The 22,647-nt window shown below is 41.5% G+C and overlaps 1 protein-coding gene across 2 annotated transcripts in view; it reads left to right on the top strand.

Annotated features, from left to right (window-relative positions):
* The first annotated feature begins 9,591 nt into the window (after positions 1 to 9,591).
* The window catches only part of LOC140478794 (PHD finger protein 13-like), a 35,430-nt gene continuing 22,374 nt past the window's right edge, over positions 9,592 to 22,647 (top strand). Inside the window, exons 1-2 of one of the 2 annotated variants that reach the window (XM_072572181.1) lie at positions 9,592 to 9,690; positions 17,232 to 17,263. In XM_072572181.1, coding sequence (XP_072428282.1) covers positions 17,252 to 17,263 — 12 coding nt within the window. In that variant the 5' untranslated portion in view covers positions 9,592 to 9,690; positions 17,232 to 17,251. Of the gene's footprint in view, positions 9,691 to 16,630; positions 16,889 to 17,231; positions 17,264 to 22,647 lie in introns of those variants that run through there. The other variant, XM_072572180.1, reaches the window with a different exon arrangement.

The raw sequence follows: 22,647 nt of genomic DNA, 5'->3' as shown, positions 1-22,647 counted from the left end.
TGGGCAGTCTTCCACCTTACTGAGTTGATGCCAATATTGCAGCTATAATGAAAAAGCTTCAGTAGAGCACAGCTAGTTCTGGGATTTTCAGGACTGATAGACTTTGCACGATCTTCAGCCATTTCTTCTTATTAGCGTGAATAGAATTAGATAAAGATAAAGATAAACACTGGGGGAACATCAGGACCTCAGTTTATGATGGTCACCAACCTAGTACTTCTGGCTGAATATGATTACAATCACCTCAGTCTCTTTTGCCTTAACATACCAGGCTTTCCCACCGTTAAGTGGAAGGCTCCAAAAACATCCCTTAATTTTTTTTACTTTCCACATTACTAGGTGGGGTAGAATTGAGAGTTTGAAATGATCTGTTGCCTAGTCTGTCAACCCAGCAAAGGTTGACTTAGCATGTTGCTTCCACAGCTTGCTAGTCCTGGTGTTGTAGTCTTGTATAGTTGACATGTCAACTTGTTGCTTTCAGGATCTTCTTACATTAGTCATTGAACCAGAGTTGATCTCCTGACTGGAGGGTAACAGAAGAACAAGAGAAAAACAGGGTCAGTAGGTACTAAAGTTGAATGCCATTCTTCAGCTGTAAGTAGGCCACAGCCAAAATCCTGCTACATCTGATCTTAGTCAGTCCCAGTTAGCACATGGTGTCACAGGACATAAGATACAGTCTGCACAAGTAGAGGGCAGTGGAATTTGGACTCCAGATCATTGCAGTGACATAAGCAATCTAGTCAGCAGTTCAGAAATGGTATCTACCACCTTCTCAATGACACCTAGGTATGACCAGCAACTTCCAGATTTTAACATCTAAAATGGCAATAATCCAACAGAACTAAATCAGCATAGAAGCTCATTTGTGCCACTATGCCACCCACAGCATAACACTCCAATTTAGTGTGAAACATGTCATGAGTCACAGCATGAAAACAGACCCTTTGGTCTAGTCAATCCACAACAACTATGTTCCCAAACTAAACTAGTCCCACCTGCCTGAAGTTGTACATATTGCTCTAAACCTTATCCAAATGCTTTTTAAACATCGTAATTATATTTGCATCCATCACTTCCTCTGGTAGTTCATTCCACACCGACTGTACAAGGTTGCTCCCATTCCTTTGAAAATCTCACTTTAATCTGCTCCTTAGTTTTGAACCCCTCCCCCATCCTACAGGAAAACCCTGGTCATTCATCTTATCTATACCCCTCAAGAGGTAAAAACAATCACTGCAGATGCTGGAAACCAGACTCTGGATTAGTGATGCTGGAAGAGCACAGCAGTTCAGGCAGCATCCAAGAAGCTTTCGAAGCTCCTTGGATGCTGCCTGAACTGCTGTGCTCTTCCAGCACCACTAATCCAGAATATACCCCTCAAGAGGTCACCCTTCAACCTCCTATGTTCCACTGAAGATAACTATGACTTTCCAGTCTATGTTTAATCTCAAACCTTCCATTACCAGCAACATTCTGGTAAATCCTTTCTGAAAGCTCTCCAGTTTAATAATCCTTCCTATAAACAGGGCAAGCAGAACTGCTGCCACAGAGTGAGCCAACTTTACCAAATTGGTGAAAGTAAATTTGGCATTACTACAACTTGGTGAACCATTCCATAAATCTCCAGATGGAGATAAATCTACTGTTCTGTCAACATTGTTGAATCTTGATACTAATATCTAAAACAGGAAAAAGAAAATAATTTGTTATTTATGCAAACTATTTTGCATGTCCAAGTTTAAAATGTTGGTATTATCTGTCATAAGTTCTCCCATGTACCCAGCAAAGGTTTAAATGCACAGTACTGCATGACTAGCAGATCCAGATTACTATCTCTAAAAAGGATTCTGAATCACTGATTCAGACAATTTTTAAAATTGGCACGATCATTTCTATATATTGCTGCTGGAATAATGTTGTTAGTTGGATCTTAAATGGGGCTAATACAAGCTGGTGGATTCTAAGGGTGTAAGGAAAATGACTTTTGATTAAAAGGTTGACACTATCCAGACCAGGGGAAGCCAGCTTTTCATGGGTATGAGATCAGAATGCAGAAGTTCATACCAGCTGTCAGACACGGAGGAAAGTAATTCTGAAAAGAATCTGATTGAGACAATCTACTAACATTAAAGAAAATACTGGACTTGCTGCACTTTTTTATACCCTTAGGTGAAGTAGAATAAAAGTGATTGAGAACCCCTCTAGAGGTAAAGATACTGGCACAGATTCTGATCTGACCACCTTAGGGCATTTATTTCTGATGAGGAGGGGAAATCAGAAGTGGGCATGTTAGAGATCAAACAAATCAGTTCTGGTCATAAGTGTCAATTGATGGGTTATGCTAATACACAAATACTGCTCAGTGGTTAAATTCAATTATTGCTTTCACATTACAAGCAACTTAGTTCTCAAAGTCGAGTTGGTTAAGAGGATTTTCAACAAATGATAAATTTCAGTCTATGGCCTATTTGGGGCCAATGCAGAGAACTGCTTGCTGCCTGCAAAGAGAAAGCATTAAAATCTGTCTGTGTAGAGGGACCAGAAAATTTCCAGAAACAACTAACAGTCTTTCATTCACCTTTCTCTGTAAATCCCCAAATAAAGGAGGGATAGAATGTTTTCAAAGATAGTAAAAGGATAAATTCACAATTAGTGAAAGAAAGCATCTATGTACAAACAGCCTAGTCAACAAACAACTAAAAAGGAATCAGAAAAAAAATTGTGTAAACCAATTGTTTCTCCTTTCCCATCACTAATATCCTTTGTGTGCCTTTAATGTGACTGGGACCTTAGAAGGTGTAAAATTGAAAAGTGTAAGTTAGCAATGTACAATTCCTAATTTCAATTGGTTGAAGACAGTTTGTAATAAATTTATTTGCTTGTCAAGTACAGAAACCTGGAGTGTTTATTTTTAAATGAGTTCCCCTCAGGCAAAGTGGGTACTTGGGATCATTTATCTAAATTGTTAAACATTTAAGATTAATAATACAGGGACTTTATTTTCAGTAGGCTAAGCCCATCCCAATCAATTGGGGCAGATAGACTTTCCCTGACTCTACTGTAAATCAAAGATTGGTACCACCAGTAACACACCTTAATGTTATAATGTGACAGATCTGTTTCCACCAGTAATGTACTCATTGGAATGACAGACCTGTTCCCATCATAAATGTATTGTTAAAACCAGACCTGTAGTATTGGATGCTCATTTCTGAACTGTCACCTCTAAATTCAAAATTCTGATCAAGCTAGATGTTTCTCATCCAGCAATCTCAGCTGGGAACATAATTGCATCCTAGTGTTATGTAGCAACAGATTTGACACCAGTACTGTATCCCAGTATTATACAACAGACCTGTATGCACTGGTAACAGCTTAAATATTGGCCAACTCTAGTCAGCATTACTGTACCCATAGCCACCAGTACAGTACTCTAGTATTACCCAAGGACAAGCCTGTTAGTAGATCCCAGTTTTATACAGCAACAGGTCTTTCCCGCCGTGACACACACACACAAAATTATAGGAACAGATCTGTTACTGTTACCATAAGTCCAATACCCCAGTGTAATGACAGCCCTATCCCCACAGTATTACTTCCCAGTGGTGTATAGTGATAGACTGGTCTCCACTTATCCAGATCTGAATGCATCACTGCAGTATTATATCGTGACATGTGCCCACCAGGACTGTACCTTTTATATAGCAACAAAATAAATTTACCAGTGGTATGTGGTAGTGATAGGCAGTGACAGACTTGTATTTACAATATTCTAGTGTTGTGCTGCAACAGATCTGTCCCTACCAGTGCTACATCCAGGTCTATACTGTGATAGACCTGTCCCCACTAACACTATCTAGTATTAGAGTTCAAACTTGTCCCCCACCAGGACCATGCTGTTAAGCAGTCAAAAATCCTGTCTCCAATAATGGATCTATTATGAAGACAGACCTTCCTTTATCAGTACTATGCCAGACCTGTCCCACTAGTACAGTAGCCTTATCAGAAAGAGATTTATCTTCACTTGTACTTTCAGTGACAGACCTGCCTTCAGTACTGTTCTCCAGTGTTATAGTGACAGATGCCAAAAGGCAGTACCAGACCAAGTTAGAGACCCAAACCAACTAGATGGACACCTGCCTACATAACAGCCAACAAAATGAAGAAGTAAAATACTGGACCAAAAAGAAAAACAGCACATCCCTCCCTGATGAGCTCAATGTTTTGTGCTTAAGAGCTGAATGCTAGTGGCACTGTGCCACCTGTCCCCAGTCACCACTGTAGACATAGGATCAGTCTTTCTGAGTCTAAACCAGAGAGAAGTAACTGGGCCAGAAAGATTCCTGGCCATGCATTTGGATTGTGTGGACCAACTGGTGGACATTTGAGCTGATAGTCAACCTCTCCTTGCCACAATCTGAAGTACTCACCTGCTTCAGGAAGATCATTCTAGTACCAACAAAATACACATGCAACGTGCTTAAATGACTACTACCCAGTGCTTCTGACCTCAATCATGAAGTGCTTCAAAAGGCTGGTCGTGGTCCATATCTCCCAACCTGGCTCGATCCTTTGCATTTTGCCTACTGGCAACAGGTCCTTAGGAGATGCAATTTCCCAGCCCTGCACTCATTGCTGGAAGATCTGGATAACGAAAGGACACCTCTGTCAGGTTCCTACTCAACTAAAGCTCTGCTTTCATCGTAATCTCTACCAGACTAATCTCAAAACACCAAGACCAGGTCTCAGATCCACCCTCTGTAACTGGATCTTCAGCTTACTGACCCACAGACCACAATCAGTGCAGATAGACAATAATAACACCTCCATGATAATCCTCAACATTGCAGCCCAGCAGGGATGTGTTCTCAGCCTCCTACTCTATGCCCTGTGCGCCCATGACAATAGCCAAATTCTATACAAACAACAGCTACAGGTTTGCTGACAACACTGATAGGATGGCTATCAAACAATCAGAATATAGGAAGGGGTGCTTAAGTGTTGTGGTGCAATAATAACTTCCCTCAATGTCCGTAAAACAAAAGAATGATTATTGACTTCTGGAAGGAGGACATGTCCCTATCTACAATCAACAGAAAGGAGGTGGAGAGGGTCATCTGCTACATGGATAACACCTTTATCACTAAATGAAACAAGTTAGAGGAAGCCTTCAAGACCATCAAATAATACCCTTACTGGCATAAAATTCGCTAAAAGAGGAGGAAAGCAACAAACTGCTCTACTGTGCTATCTAGGAATGGCAAACAGCTAATGGGGAACTTCAAACCAGTATCTGCAGGAAAACACACAGACCAAATACTGAACTACAGAAGCAACCATCCCAACACCCACAAACTGAGCTGCATTAGAACATTTCAATGAGCCACCACACTGCAGCAGGAACTAAGCAGACAGAAAAAAAAACACCTATAATAAAGTGTATTCAAAAAGAACAGGGCCCCAAAGAGCACAGTCCACTGATATTCTCAGCAACACACAAGCAGATAAAGCAACCAGAAACCCTAGCCACTCCCCTACAAAGACATCTCGGAAATATTGCCAGCCCATTCAGACCCCTTGGCCTCAAGGCAGCCCACAAACCCACCAACACCAAAACAGCAGCTAATGAACTTGAAAGGCCCTGTACAGATAAGTCAGGAAATGTATTAAAGAAAAAGAGAGATCCTATAAAGTGGCTAAGAACAGTGGGAAATCAGAAGATTGGGAAGGATACAAAAGCAAACAGAGGATAACAAAGAGTGTAATAAGAAATGAGAGGATCAAATATGAAGGTAAGCTAGCCAGTAATATTAGAAATAATAGTAAAAGTTTCTTTCAGTACATAAGAAACAAACGACAGGCAAAAGTAGACATTGGGCCACTTCAAACTGATGCAGGGAGCCTAGTGATGGGAGATAAGGAAATAGCAGGAGAACTTAACAAGTACTTTGCGTCAGTTTTCACAGTGGAAGACATGAGTAATATCCCAAAAATTAAAGGGTGTCACGGGGCTGAGTTGAGTATGGTTGCCATTACGAAAGAGATAGTGCTAGAAAAGTTAAAAAGTCTTAAAATTGATAAATCTCCTGGCCCCGATGGGATACACCCTAGAGTTCTGAGAGAGATTGCTGAGGAAATAGCAGAGGCATTGGTTGAGATCTTTCAAGAGTCACTGGAGTCAGGAAAGGTCCCGGATGATTGGAAGATGGCTGTAGTAACCCCCTTGTTCAAGAAAGGATCAAGGCAAAAGATGGAAAATTATAGGCCGATTAGCTTAACCTCGGTTGTTGGTAAAATTCTAGAATCCATCATTAAGGATGAGGTTTCTAAATTCTTGGAAGAGCAGAGTCTGATTAGAACAAGTCAACATGGATTTAGTAAAGGGAGGTCTTGCCTGACAAACCTGTTGGAATTTTTTGAAGAGGTAACAAGTAGGTTAGACCAGGGAAACCCAGTGGATGTGGTCTATCTAGACTTTCAAAAGGCCTTTGATAAGGTGCCACACGGGAGGCTGCTGAGCAAGGTATGGGCCCATGGTGTTCGAGGTGAGCTGCTGGGATGGATTGAGGATTGGCTGTCTGACAGAAGGCAGAGAGTTGGGATAAAAGGTTCTTTTTCAGAATGGCAGCCAGTGACGAGCGGTGTCCCGCAGGGTTCGGTGCTGGGGCCACAGCTGTTCGCATTATATATTAATGATTTGGATGAGGGAACCGGGGGCATTCTAGCGAAGTTTGCCAATGATACGAAGTTAGGTGGACAGGCAGGTAGTACTGAGGAAGTGGGGAGGCTACAGAAGGATCTAGACAGGTTGGGAGAGTGGTCCAGGAAATGGCTGATGGAATTTAACGTGAGCAAGTGCGAGGTCTTGCACTTTGGCAAAAAGAATAAAAGCATGGACTACTTTCTAAATGGTGAGAAAATTAATAAAGCCAAAGCACAAAGGGATCTGGGAGTGCTAGTCGAGGATTCTCTAAAGGTTACCATGCAGGTTGAGTCTGTGATTAAGAAAGCTAATGCAATGTTGTCTCTTATCTCAAGAGGGTTGGAATATAAAAGCAGAGATGTACTACTAAGACTTTATAAAGCTCTGGTTAGGCCCCATTTGGAGTACTGTGTCCAGTTTTGGTCCCCACACCTCAGGAAGGACATACTGGCACTGGAACGTGTCCAGCGGAGATTCACACGGATGATCGCTGGAATGACAGGTCTAGCATATGAGGAACCGCTGAGGATACTGGGATTGTATTCGTTGGAGTTCAGAAGATTAAGGGGAGATCTAATAGAGACGTACAAAATAATACATGGCTTGGAAAAGGTGGATGCTAGGAAATTGTTTCTGTTAGGCGAGGAGACTAGGACCCGTGGACACAGCCTTAGAATTAGAGGGGGTCATTTCAGAACAGAAATGCGGAGACATTTCTTCAGCCAGAGAGTGGTGGGCCTGTGGAATTCATTGCCACGGAGTGCAGTGGAAGCCGGGACGCTAAATGTCTTCAAGGCCGAGATTGATAGGTTCTTGTTGTCTAGAGGAATTAAGGGCTACGGGGAGAATGCGGGCAAGTGGAGCTGAAATGCACATCAGCCATGATTGAATGGCGGAGTGGACTCGATGGGCCGAATGGCCTTACTTCCACTCCTATGTCTTATGGTCTTATGGTCTAAAACTAAATGTCATTTACAAAGTACCATGCAAGAACTGTAACACTACATTGAAGAAACAGGCAGAAAACTAGCCACCAGGCTACATGAACATCAACTAGCCATAAAAAGGACATGACCCACTCTCACTAGTATCTTTACATACAGTGAAGAACACCACTTCAACTGGGACAACACATACATCCTTGGACAAGTGAAACAGAGACATGCATGAGAATTCCTAGAGGCATGGCACTCCAAGAACTCCAACAGGTCGACTTGGATCCCATTTACCACAGAAAGAGAACAGGAAATGACATCACCAACCTAAGGAAACCTAAATACAAAAAGGCAACTAGACCACCAGTGCTTCAGAGGCTCACTGATGTTACCTAGTATGGTGATGCAACATCTGAAAGTGAACCAGCTTACATCTAGAATGTCAACCTGAGCTACAAATCTTCAAACTTGTAGACAGTGAAGATAGTTAGAAGCTTTAAGTCTTCTTAGTTAGGCCTGATAGCTAACTGCTATTGGGTGCTGTTGGAATTCCATACACTTTGCTATTAAGCTGGGGCCACTGCTCTTTTAATCTGATGGCTAAACTAATAGGGTAAGGGAGGATTGTACTGTATTGATTATATTACAAAGTAAATACTCAAGTTTGATGGTTCCTCTAATCCTTCAAATAAAGAATGATTAACTCTCTCCAGATTAAGATTTAGTGTTGACATGTTCTTGCAGGATCTCCAAAATTCATTTATTCAAAAAGAGCAAGAAAATGTCCAGGACAGTTGTAGAAAACAAAATTGACATTGGATTGGAATACATTACACCAAACTTCAGGCTCAGATTTATTATGGACACTGAGAAAATGGCAAGCTGTTGTGAAAGGGAATGCACTCCCTGAAGGCAATGAAAGAAAGTGTGCAGGGTTATGGGGAAAAGGTAAAAACAGATTCAGATTCATTGAAAAGTCTTCAAAGAGCCCACACAAGCATGATTGGCTGAATTCTCTGCTGTAGAGGAACATCCAGTGCCACATGAACACAAACACTCTATCTCTATCATGCACTATCCTGACCTGTTCACCATTTTTCTATTGTCACCAGATTAAAATCCTGGAACTTCCATCCTAAAACACTGCATAGGCTGCATTGGTTCAAAAAGCCAGTTCAGCAATACTTTCTTGAAGGAATAAAATGGACAGTGACACTCCCATTCAAATAAAATTCTTTAACAGCAGACTCCTTTCTCTGGAAAGTGAACCAGTTCAGCTTTGATCAAAGTTATAGGGTTGCTATTAGGTAGTTGATTTAATTCCATTTATGGAAATTTATCTCCCATTGTAAGCTTTAAAGCTCATTGCCAGAAACACTAGCCTGGGGCTCTGGCTTAATAGTTCAGAGAACTGAATGCTAGATGACCACCTGAGTTTAGGTTGATTCTGCTTAACCAAAAGATGGAGTGGGCTGGGCCAACACAATTCTGGCCAGACTATTGTGGTTATTTGCCTTGGCCTTATGTACCCCATAATTGTTATTCAGTTATGAGTGCTAACACTAATGCAGTGTGTGTTATGGAACAATGTCACATTGTTAAGCATTTCTGCTGCCAGTACAAAGTAGTTTATATTCCACTTCTATTGAGACTGGCTGCATTTATTATGCTCCTTAACAAAGGCTAATACACCAATTACACTAGGTTGCAATAATCCATACCAAATACCCTTTCCTTATGGGTTAGAGAAGTCCGCTTGAACTAATTGATTGCCAGGCAACTGTGCCTTGACCTGATCAAGTGTTAGATCATTAGATTTACTTAGCTTAAGTCAAGCTGCTCTCATTTACATTGCCAGGCCACTTTATAGTAAAATGCAGTGCCTTCCTAACTCAAATACATCATATCTGATTAAAACTTTAACAGCTTACATTTCCACCAGGTTTAATTCAAGGAAAGAGCAAGGAAACAGCAAGCCCAAGGCCACTCAGATTGATATCAGAAATCTGTGAAGTTGCAACAAGAAACAAGGAAAATTACTGCAATCAGGTAAAGTCATTGGTTAAGACATGAAAATGGAGTTTAAGAAACCTTTTACTATTGAGGATATAACTGTCGATACGAGGAAATGATAGATGCCACATTTGAATTTTCAAATGGCATTTGATAAGATGCCACACAACATTGCTGCAGGAAATAAAGATTTAGGGAAGATAATGGTGGAGTGTTTATGTCACTGGACTGATGTTGTCTTGGCTAAGAGTTTTAGGTACTGGTACGAGTGACACTATCAACTCACTGGGGAAAAGGTCTGGAGTCTTCACTTTGACCCTACCCTTCATTGTGTTGTGTTAATTAGGATTCACTTCAAATAGTTAGTAAAGTCAAAGTGGAAATCCATGAGGATCTGTGGGCCATCAGCCTGCATTCAACCATGATCTGAAAGCTCTACTCCACCATTACCATCAGGCTAGGGGATCAACCCTGACTCAGTGCAGGAAAACTTGCAAGAACAGCATCTGGCACACTTAAAGTGAGGAATCAACTTGACTACTAATGTGCCAAACAGAAACAGCATGAAAAAGCCAGGCTAAGTGACTCCAAAACTAACATAAGATCTAAACTGCTATTCCACCACATCTGGTGACAAATGCTGGTGGACAATTAAACAAGCAACAGGAGGAGGCAGCTAAGCAAATAACTCCACCCTTAATGATGGCAAAGTCCAGCATATCATTGCAAGTATTACATCCATCTCCAGCCAAATGGATGATTCACTGCAGCCTCCAATAACAAAAAACGGCTGAAGGCATTGCATTTCAAAAGCTACTGGCCCTGACACTATTCTAGAAATAGTATGAATTCTTGTGCTCCAAAACTAGACACACCTCTATCCAAGCTGTTTCAGTAGAGCTAGAATAGTCATCGACTCTACAAAATCAATAAAGTTAGCCAGTTATGTCTGACACATAAGAACAGCAAAGTGGAGGAAGGAATGGTCAATATAACAAAGGGGAAGCAATAACCTTTACACCAACATTCAGTTTGGGTTACGCGAGGGTAAGTCAACTTGAATGTTATAGCCTTGGTCCAAACATGGCTAGAAGCTGAACATCAGAAGCAAGGTGAAAGTAACAACCTGATATCAAGGCACCACTTGGCCAGGTATGGCATATAGAAGCCCCAGCAAAACTAGAGTCAGTGTGCATGGGGTGGGGGGGGTGGGGAGGTGAAACAAAGATTGTTGTTGCTTTTAGAAAAAAAAGGTCAGCTGCAGGATATTTGTGCCATGCAACCAACAGGCAATAACCATTTCAAAACAAGTGAGAATCCAACTATCTCCTCTTCACATTCAATGGCATCACCACTGACAAATCCCTCATTATTGACATCCTGGGGATTCCTTTTCAGCAGAAACCGAACTGGAAACTATTAGCTATATAGATATGGTGCTTAAAAGTACAGATCTAATGCTAGACTTCTGCAGCCATTACTTTGACTGACAACTTGTGCACGATCTACAATACAGGAGACATAATAATGTACCACTCTTCACATGCCTGAGGGATTCCAACTCCAACAAAAGCAGATCACCACACCCAGCAGCATCCACTTGCTGGACACCCTATTCACTACCTTCCACATTTATTCGAAGTACTAAATATTATCTAAAAACACAACAGTCACCCAAATATCCCCAAAAGTACTCCAAAACAGTCAACATTTACAATTAAAAAAAGATCAAGGGCAGCAAATATATAGGAAGACCACCAAGTCAATGCAGTTCTGGCTTGGAACCATATCACTGATCTTTCATGGTCATTAGGATAAAATCCAAGAACTCCCTCCCAATTAGCACTGAGTAAACCTGCATCCCAGGAATGCAGCATTGTAAGGTAGCTTTGCTTAGACAATTAGAGATGGAGAATAAAAGCTGGATTGGTTAGCTAACACTTATATTCCGTTAACAAATTTGTTAAGGATAGGAATACTACACTGTAGTTCAATAGCACAGGAGATGTGTTCTAGTACTGAATCAATCACTTGCTATATTTGCATGCAAACCTTTATGAATGCAATTGTGTTATCATTTATTGAAAACAGAATGATATAAACAAGGACATTTGTTTACATTTTAGAGTGCATTGCTGGGAGTACATGTTGCAGTACTGTACAGTTTTGGTCTGCTTAATTAAGAAATTACACGAGAAGCAAATAAAAAAGGTCAACATGACTGTTCTGAAATGAAAGGCTTATCTGGAGGAAAAATTTGGGCCTGTATCCTGGTGTTTAGAATGAAGTTATTGAAAGATCCAAGATTCTGAGGGGACTTGATTGGGTGACATAACAGAAGTAGGCCATTCAGCCTATCCAGCTTGTTCCAACATTTAAGAGAGTCATGGATGATCTGTAGCCTAACTCAATGTACCTGCCTTTGGTTCATATCCCATGACAATCTTTGTTAAAGAAAATTTCAGATTTAAAATGGTGAACTGACCTAGTATCAACAGCCATTTGTGGCTGGGAGTTCCAAGCATTTACATTTTGTAAAAGTATTCCTAAACAGTCCAGCCTAATTTTTAAGACTATGCCCCCATGTTCTAGAATCTCCAACCCATGGAAGTAGCCTTTTAAAAAAAAAAGTCTTTGCCTGTTAGTTAATATCTTGAAGGCTTCAATAGATCACCCCTTAGCCTTCTAAAATTTGAGAAAAACTGGCCAAATTTACATGATCTGTTACCTAATGGAAGTCCAGGTTTCATATCTTGTAAATCTACATTGTATTCCCTCCAAGGCCAATTCACCCTTCTTAAGCTGCAGTGCCTTGATCTGCTCACAGTTCCTGATGAAGGGTTTTTGCCCGAAACGTCGATTTTGCTGCTCCTTGGATGCTGCCTGAACTGCTGTGCTCTTCCAGCACCATTAATGCAGAATCTGGTTTTCAGCATCTGCAGTTTTTTTTTTAACCTCACAGTACTCAAGGCCTAATCAGGGTTTTGGAGAGCTGTTGTGTTCCTATATTCTGGTCATCTGGATATTCAGGAGAAAGAAGCTCCTGGTATTCATCTCCTGAACCAAAATCAACTAACTGTTGCACAAATACCATTTTTTGATAATTATTAGCCCTGCACTTTTCCTTAGCTTCTCAAAATCTTGGAGATCATTTTCCTTGAGTATTCAGAATCCAATCCTCTTCATCCAACTGTCATTTTTCTAAATATTATAGTCATTCACTCCACCTCTCCAGATGTGGAGATCACTAGCTGGCTAGCACTTATTGCCTGCCCCCAATTACCCTTCAGGTACTTACAAGCTGCCTTCTTGAATTGCTGCAGTCAGTCAATGTATGGCAGGTAGAACCACAATTCTCTTTAGAGAGAATTTTAGGATTTTAACCAAACACTGGGGAAAAAAGCAAAATATTTCCAAATTTGGAGGTTGAGTGGCTTGGAGGAGGACTTACCATGTCTTAGGCCTGTCCTTCTACTTAGAAGTGTTTGTGGATTTGGAAGGTACTAAGGATCTATGGGGAGTTGCTGCACTGCACTTGTAGATAATACAGATGGCTGTTGTGTCTCAGGCATAGATATACAGCATTAGTACAACTCATGCATGCTGACCAGATATTCCAACCCATTTTAGTCCCACCTACCAGCACCCAGCCCATATCCCTCCAAACCCTTCCTATTCATACCCATCCAGATGCCTTTTAAGTGTTCAATTGTATGAGCCACCACCACTTCCTCTGGCGGCCTATTCCACACACACACAAATTTTCCCATTAGGTCTCATATCTTTCCCCTATCACCCTAAACTTATGCTCTCGAGTTGTGGACTCCCACTCCAGTCTATTTATCCTATCCATGCCACTCTATTTTATAAACTGAGCCTCAGGTCCTCCCGGGAAAACAGCCCCAGCCTATTCAACCACTCCCTATAGCTGAAATCCTCCAAACCTGGCAACATCCTTGTAAATCCTTTTGAACCCTTTCAAGTTTCACAACATCCTTCTGATAGGAAGGAGACCAGAATTGTATGCAATATTCCAGAAGTGGCCTAACCAATGGCCTGTCCAGCCACAACATGACCTAACTCCTGTACTCAGTACTGACCAATAAAGGAAAGCATATCAAACACCTTCATTATCCTATCTACTTGTGATTCCACTTTCAAGGAAGTTTGAACCTGCATTCAAAAAAGGTCTTTGTTCAGCAGCAGTCCCTAGGATATTACCATTACGTTTTAAGAATCCTGCTAAGTTGGCTTTCCCAAATGCATCAACTCATTTATCTAAATGAAATTACATGCCACTCAGTCCATTGGCACATCTGATCAAGTTCCACTACCCCTCCAATTTTGGTGTCATCTGCAAACTTATAACGATACCTCATGCTCACATCCAAATCATTTATATAATTGACAAAGCAATGGACCCACCACAGATCCTTGTGGCACTCCACTGGTCACAGGCCTCCAGTTTGAAAAACAACCTTCCACTATCCTGTCTACCTTTGAGCCAATTCTGTATAAAATGGCTAGTTCTCCCTGTATTCCATGAGATCTCACTTTGCCAACCAACCAGTCTCACATGGGGAATCTTGTCAAAACACCTTAACAAAGTCCATACAGATCATGTCTACTGCTCTGCCATGAATTCTTTGTTAATTAAACAAAGTAGTTCGAGACAGGATTTTCCACACACAATGCTATGCTGACTATCCCTAATCTGTCCTTGCCTTTCCAAAGGCATGTATATCCTGAGCCTCCAAATTCCTTGTTGCATTTGAGCATGAACTGCTTCTGCATCTAAGGAGTCAAATGGTAACTATTGTTTACCCATGATTGCACATCTTCAGTTCTGACCTTATGATTAGGAGAGGCTGGAATCATTAAGCAGCTGAAGGCAGTTGGGTCTACTACACTACCCTGAAACTCCTGAGATGTTGGAGCTGGAATGACTGACCACTAACAACTACAATCAATCTTCCTATATACCAGATACATGCAAACAAGAAAGTTTGCCCCCAATCCCCATTTTGCTCAGGTTATTTGGTCAAAAAAAAACCAAGGTTTATAACAATGGCTGTCACTGTCGAGACTTCAGCTCTTTTCCCAATATTTGAACAAAGGTGTAATAACATCAAGAGCAGATTAGCCAAATTAGGCAATGCCAGAACCAATGAGCAGGACCACTGGAGGAGGCAGAGATGGATCATCTACTTGGCACTTCTAGTTGAAGATTGTTGCAGATGCTTGTCTTATCTTCTACATGGATGTGCTAGGCTCTTCCATGTGATGGAGACATTTGTGGAGCTTCCTTCTCCAGTGAGTGGTTTAATTGTTCCCCACCATTCACAAGTGTTGAGCTTAGATCAGATCCACTGGTCATGGGATCATTTCCATCTATTTACTGCTTATGCTATCTCACACACAAGTAGCCCTATTTGGTCACTACAGCAGGTTGTCACCTCATTTTAGGTATGCTTCAGACTGTTCCTGGTATGCCCTCCTATTCTGACCAACTTTCATTTTGTTTTGTCACATCTAGTTTTGAATGCTGGTATATTTAAACCTTTTTCCCCCCATCCCTTCATTTTCCACAGATTGTGCTTTTGCCTCAACCTCTGAGGTATTTACTCAAGCTAGATCTCCTTCCCTCCATCACCACGTATGACCTCTGTACTTCATTAGTTATACAGCTTGGGAGCTCAATCCAGGTTAAGAGTGTAGACAGTTTCAAGTTGTAGACCATTTTAGTGATATATACTCTCACCATTGACACCAGTACTACTACCCAAGTCCCACAAACCAGAACCCACTTAAATCAGTCTTTCAGCCAGACATTCACCCTCAACTAGGACCAGCTTGGTTTGCAAACATTGTTGGCATAGAGTGATTGGACCACAGGATCTATTTCCACGCTGTAGACTTTATGATATTGATATGAACTATAACAGCTGGATCCTCCTCTTCCCACTGTTCCAAGCGGGAGAAATCTCCCGAGGAAACCACATCATTTGAACACTTTCTCCAATGCTGAGAACAACATCAATCCTCTTCACTATACGACCATCACTACCGGCTTTCCAATTCTTCCCTGGTCCCCTTCACATCCACGCAAGTAGACAGATAGTATTTAATCTAGAAGACAGCCATTCCAGCAACATCCCTAGTAACAGCAATTTAAGGCAAATAAAAATAGGTGGTAAATACTAGCTTGGAGAAAAACTTCAAACAAGATCAATAACCTAGACACAAAACAATTGGTATAAGAACCAGAAGAGCGTTGAGAATTTGCGTAGAGTTGTGTCGTAAGCAGACTTATTAACAAGTTACAAAGCGGAATAGGTAAAGATTTAGTTGAAATCAGTGCTGAGGTGGGCTGCGTTTGACGTACAGCACGTAAAAAAAGTGATCAAGAATACACCATTCAATAAGACTTCGGCTGATCTACCCTAGAGAAGTGTTTAAGGAGATTCTCCAATACTCAATTCCATGGAAACCTCCAGGCACAGACCACTCAGCCCGAGGTGCATATCCAACCATACAGCTATACTTCCCGCTCTTCTCTAGCCCAAGGAGATAGGCAGGATCTACCTCATCTTTCCTCAACTTGGGTAGAGGGAAAATTTTGAACCTCATCATTTAAATAAAACGTACTGTGCATGAGACAGAAAAGCAAAAATGATTATTTATGTAAGTAAATTAATACAAATTCAATCCCAACACCCAACTCAAACTGAAACCATACACGGCCGCATCCTCTTTATAGAGTGGATCACGAACGAGGCTGGGAGGCGGGGACGGTCAATACCATCCACCATTCACCCCTACAGCCCCCGTCAATAGAGGGGGAGGAGGGAAAGTTGACAGGGATCAGTCTCAGTTTTACACAATTAGAAACCATCTCATATCATTTTTCGACTGAATTGAGAATAACTTTTCATTCAGTGGCGAATTATGCTATAAATGAGCTGATCCCTTGTCCTTTCTGAGCCTCCTAGTTTTTCTGACTCCCCTCATGGTCCCGGCGGGATGGTCGGGACCGGGCTGCGGGTGACGTCATTGACAGACAGGAGTTGGATGGGGTTGAGTTTGGGGGCTTCAGAGAGATTGCCCATTGCTCTAGAAGTGGTCCTACAGCTGGTGTGTATGTGTTTCACTTTTGTTATTTTAATGTTTTCATCGAAGAGGAATAAGGAAGCCGGAGGGATGACATCGCAGATAAATAATGCAGTTTGTGCAGGTAAAAAATAATCATGCGACAAGGGGAGAAAGAACTTTTAATATTTTAATGGGACTGGCCAGAGAGTCTTTGGACTAATGGAGTGAGTGTGTCTGAGACTGGGCGCGCCTCTCCCTCCCTTTTCTCTTTTTCATTACTTTTAGTCGTTGTATAACAAATGAAATCATTTAATGCATAGTCTTTAAAAAACAGTAGATGGGGGAGAGAAGCTTAACTTTTCGGGTCCGGCACTTGGAAGTTGGTTCTTAAGGTCTGTAAAATGCTACTTGGGTCGGTCAATATATTTTTCACAAACTGATTTTTTTTTAAAAAGTATTTAATTTTAAACTTTCGTCTCTTTTAGAAGCGGGCTCAGAGGCGGCGATGATTTCTGAGGTGAGCTCCTGGTTTGTAGGATTTTCTCTTCTGCTTTCCGGGTGGTTTGCAGCTTCACTGGCATTTTCTTAGGCGGGGGTGCGTCTAGTTGCCTTTTAGAATGTTTTTTTTCGATGGTGTGGGGGAATCGGTGTGCTGGAAGGTGATTGCTGCTTTTAGTTTGGTGTTGCGAAGAGATTTGCTGGTATGTTGTCTAGCCTGTCTACTGGTGCATTGTTGTGGCGAGGGGTACCCCAGGAGTTGACAGGTTGGCGAGGCTGTGCCGCATTTTTGCCGCTTCTGTCTGGGCCCCTGGGATTATCCTTCCACCTTGTCCTTGCCACAGGATACGAGAAGTGGACGGTGTGGGCATTTGGGGTTGGAAGAGCTGTGACTGGTGGCCGCCCCTGGCTGCTCTGTTTTGTCTGTCTCTACAGTCGCCATCTTGCTAGAGCATGTCAAAAAAAAGTGTATGTCTTCAAACAAAAGGTTGCAAATATTGGTTAAAGTCTCTGTGTGTATGCGTCGGGAGAGGGGTGTAAAGGCAAAGAAACAGGAGTAGAGGGAGGGAAACCATCTGGTCATCTGCTTTCTCGTAATAAATACCCTTTACATTCTTCCATCTAACCCCTCGCTCGGTTGATGTTCCCTTTATTTAGAATTTTCCCCCTTTTTTTTTTCCTGACTCTCTTTTCACTCCTTTTACATTCGTGTAGTTTCCCTTATCCTCGTTTCCAAACCCCGCCCAAACAAAAACGTGCTGGTTTAATTTACACCCTTCAGTCAGAGACATTGGCTGAAACTACGGGAATTGGGCGTTAGTTTTTGGTGGGGTCTGGGGTGAAGCCCTTCTGGGGTTCGCTTTTCTTGGGCCCGGTGCAGCTTCATGTTTGGAGCAGCGTCCGACCGCTGAAGGGGAGAGTTTACAATCCAGGTCCCCCTGTTTATGTTGGCATCCTCGCCTATAGCTTTCACATCTCATTTGAATCGATGCCCCCCCCCCCCCCCCCCAATCCCAAGACCTAAACTATAAAATGATTTTCGGGGAGAAAAATAGTTACTAAATGGTTCCCGTGCTACAGATTGTTTTTGAACTGAAGTGTCAGCAAAATAGCAAAACCTGAAACTTCAAACAAACCCGAGATCTGGAAACTTTGTTACTTTTTTTTAAGTATCCATTATTATGAGAATGTTTCCTCGGGCGATGTAACACGGGGGAGGAATGAAACATACGAGCCATGATCAGATTGCTTCCTTTTCTGGGATCGTGCTCTGTAGACTCTGCCGCTGGTCCGTGTTAAATTCGGATCCTTTTCACGAGGGTTATGGGTGAGGTGGTCTGAGCCGACGGTTCTGGCTAGCCTCTGGGTTGAAGGCGGGTGGATCAGCAGGCCGCGATACCGGAGCCGGCAGTGATTCACCAGACTCGGTTTCCTGATTGGTGCTGCATTGTATCCCTTCAACTCCTAATTTCCCCGTGTGCCCCACCTTCCCCCCCTCTTTCCCCACCTCTTTCCCCTCGTCACTCCCTGTCCAATCTTCCCTTCCCCCTCCTTTTATAGTTAATCCCCTTGTGCTTCTCTGCTTTTCTTCTTTCCCCCTGCCTCTTTGCCCCCTTGCTGGGTCTGACTCTCTTTCTGTTCTTTCTTCATTCAGTCTCTTCACTCCCCGCCCCCTGACCGTTCCCTCTGTTCCTGTCAGGCTGGCTTATCATGTCTATTGAGATTGAGTGGTTGGAAATCCTTGATAAGATTGGTTTTTTAAAAATCTTATAAAGGTGAACATTTGAGTTCGAATGGCCATTGTCACTCTATTTAATAACAACAGTTGGATCAAAAATACTTGGATGTGTGCGTGTGGTCTGTTCCTGTCCATATACCTCACTGGGTTGTATTAATAATGGATCTGAGAAAGGGTTTATTATTATAATGTTGAGATGTGCATTTTGTTTTAAAGCTGCTTATTTTTGTGATTTAAATATTTAATGGCATGCATTGACACCAGTTCCAAAATGCCTCAATTTTAAAATTTTTGTCCATATGTTTAAGGCTCTCCATAGTCTCAGACCTACATTACCTCCTGCACTTTTCCAATTCAGCTCTGGTACATCACTGCTTCCTTTGACCATGGGCTGCCATGCATTCAGCTGTCTGGGTCCTATCCTTTCCATCTTTTGCTATCGTTCATTCTCATCGCTTCCAGAAACCTGCCTCCTTTTTTTAAAGCTAATGATTACCCTCCCTAATAGCTGCTCCTTTGGCTTCCAAAGGACATAAGAAATGAGTAGTCTATTCAGCCCTCAAATCATTCAATATGAGTCTCAACCTTAAACGTACTTCTGTGACCTTCTGGAATAGAGAATTCCAAAGGTTCACAACCCTTTTTAATTTTAAAAAAACTCATCTCAGACCCGAGTAGCAATCCCTTATTTTGTTACTGTGCCATTGGTTCTACACTCCCCAACCAAGGAGACATATTGTCTGTATCTACTCTGTTTAATCCCTTTATATATTTTGTAGGTTTTCACGTGATCAAATCTTGTTCTTCAAAACTTGAAAATACAGCCCTTATTTGCCCAACCTTTTTTCATAGGATACTGTCACCATCCCAGGAACAAGTCTGATGAACCGTTGTTGCACTTCTTGTATAGCAATACTATCTTCCCTGAGATAGGGAGACCAAAATTGCAGACACTATGCCAGGTGCAGCCTACCTAAAATCCTATATAAAGGAAGCAAGACTTCACTGCTGTAATCTAATCCTTTTACCTTAAATGTTAGCATTGCATTAGCCTTCCTAATAGCTTGTTGCATCTACACGTTAGCCTTCAGTGACTTATTGACAATGATTAAGTCCCTTTATACACCTACAATTTGAGCTGCTTACCATTTAAGAATTACTGTGTATCTGTTTACCTGAAGTAATTCTGTTGATATTTGTCTCATAATGGTCCTGGTGTGCACATTGGAATACATTGCGACATTAAAGTTGCAATGTGAATGGAAGTTGTTCGTATCCCCAGATATTTGCTGTGCTCTACCATGTCTGAGTGGGCTTTCTGCATCACGTTTTCTTGTCAGAATATGTTTACATTGGATCACAATACTGACACACTACCTCTGCTACGTTGCAAAGATGCAAATTTAAAATTCTGGCTTGTCAGCAAAGCAGACTAAGTTACATATAATCTTTCTCACTTTTCGATATTTCCAGGTATATCATAGCCAGCAATATGCTTTAAAATGCAGCTGCAGTTATGATGTGGGAATTGTTATTGTCATTTTCTGTACACAGCAAGAGTCCTCTGGCAGAATGAGATAAACATAAAGAAATAGAGTTAATTAAGGTATAAATGTTTACCAGAAGATTAAGAAATCCCCTGCGCTTGGAAAGTACTATTATATCTGTTTGAGGACAGACCGGGCCTCATCTCATCTGAAAGATGGCCATGCCAAAAGTGCAGTACTCCCTCCATACGGGCACTGGCAATGTCGGCTTGAATTATGTTTGAGGTTTGAAACCAGACCCTTTGGACAGAAGCCATTGTAAAATGGGTATAGTGCTTATGAGGTCAGGCATATTCCCCCTCTAATACTGGGTTACAGTACTTGTTGGGACAGGTGTGTTCCTGTATAATATGAGACAGACCTGCAGAATTGGGTACAATATAGGTGGGGGACAGATTTATTGCTTATTAACGGGCACAATACGAATGCAGATAGACCTCTGTATAGTGAGTACAGTACTGATTGGACAGGTCTGTCGGTGTTTAACACTAGGGTGCAATAATGGTGGGGACTGGTCTGTGTATAACCCTGGCACATTACTAGCGAGGGCAGGTCTGTTGCCGTATAAAAGTGGGATACAGTACTAGTCACCAGAGTTAAGGTTTTTTTAAAAACAAAGTTTAAAGATATTGCATCAGTACATCTGGAATAGCAATGTACATTGACTGAGTTGTGATGTTTTGGTTACTGGTGATGACGTCTGTGTCTTCAATGATTTTCATCTTCTTTGTGTTGAACTAAAAGATTGGCCTTAATATGATTGCTGTAGAATCAACTGGAATCTCATACCAGCTGGCCCAGTATACTTTCCATTTGTCTTGGATGACTGGCATTGCAATTTCCTAATAGTTAATTAAGGATGTATGATGCCTTTAAAATATCAATAAATCACAACAGGCTGATGATCTGACCTTTTTCAGTGTGAGAATGATGCAGGGTTTAACCGTGTGCTGTATATTGATGTCCAACAATATTGTTAGAGCAGAGCATCTTTGGTAGGATAGTACCCACGGCTTTGTCTTCAGCTTTGAACTCTTTCATTTCACTTCAGCCCACACCCTGACCCCGGCAGTGAAAGAGTTCCACCCTTTAGGAACTCGCGGTACATGTTTATGAATTCCGTTCTCAGTGGACTTACTGAATGGCCTGTGTAATTGAGAACCAATCTGTGATGTGGAATATTTATCCCTCTGTCGCTCACACACAGTTCCTGTTTTTTTTTTTTTTTGCTAATGTTTTGTCGTGTAATTTTCAGGAGGTCCCCTTCAGACACTTCTCTGTCGCAAGACTAATGATAAGCTCCTCAAATGAATTTTGTGTTAATTGCAATTCTCAGTCTGGCATGAACTTGGATAGTAATGATTGCTCGAGCGTTCTCATGGAAATGTATCTCTGGTTTCTTACAGCTGTTAATCAATTTTTGAGAAAAAGTGGAGTTATTGGGAGGAGTGACCAATATCACCTTTGAGAAGAACGTGGGTAGAGTAAGGTTTTAAGGGAGGGAATTTCAAAGCTGATTTAACACCATGGCTGGCAATTGTAGGTGAAGGAATTGGAGGAGGCTTGTGACTAACTCCATGTGCAGGTCTGGAATGATGGCAAAGCTGGATATAATGACTGCTTCTTTGTCTTCATTCACAACTCTGTTCAGCTTGTGTATATAGGTGATACCCACATAAGGCTGAGATGATGCTTTTCCTTGAGTCATTAACACAACTGGAAATCAACCCTGTTACTTGTGTGAACTGTGACAATAGTATGGGTAATAGTCTCATCTTTGAATCATGAGGTTGTAGGGGTTCATGTCCCAGGGAATTAAGCATACTTCCATGCTGACACACTCTATTGCAGTAGTGAAGGAAAGCTGCAAAGTCAAAAATGCTGTCTTATGAGCATGGCATTGAGTTGAATAAGATATATTGAGGTATAAGATAATTATACCCCTCAGTGGGTATAATTAGCCCACAATCATTATCTTGAAGAGCAGGGAAGTTTTCCAGGATTTTTATGGCAATGTTTTTGTTTTAAAATCCAGATGTACTTATACCCATAACTGAACATTATTTTTCCCACCATCATATTCCCATTTTACTTTTCACTTGTTATACATCACCATTA

The sequence above is a fragment of the Chiloscyllium punctatum genome, chromosome 6 (genome assembly GCF_047496795.1).
Source record: "Chiloscyllium punctatum isolate Juve2018m chromosome 6, sChiPun1.3, whole genome shotgun sequence".
Classification (NCBI taxonomy): Eukaryota; Metazoa; Chordata; class Chondrichthyes; order Orectolobiformes; family Hemiscylliidae; genus Chiloscyllium; species Chiloscyllium punctatum.
This window is presented reverse-complemented; position numbering and strand designations above follow the sequence as displayed.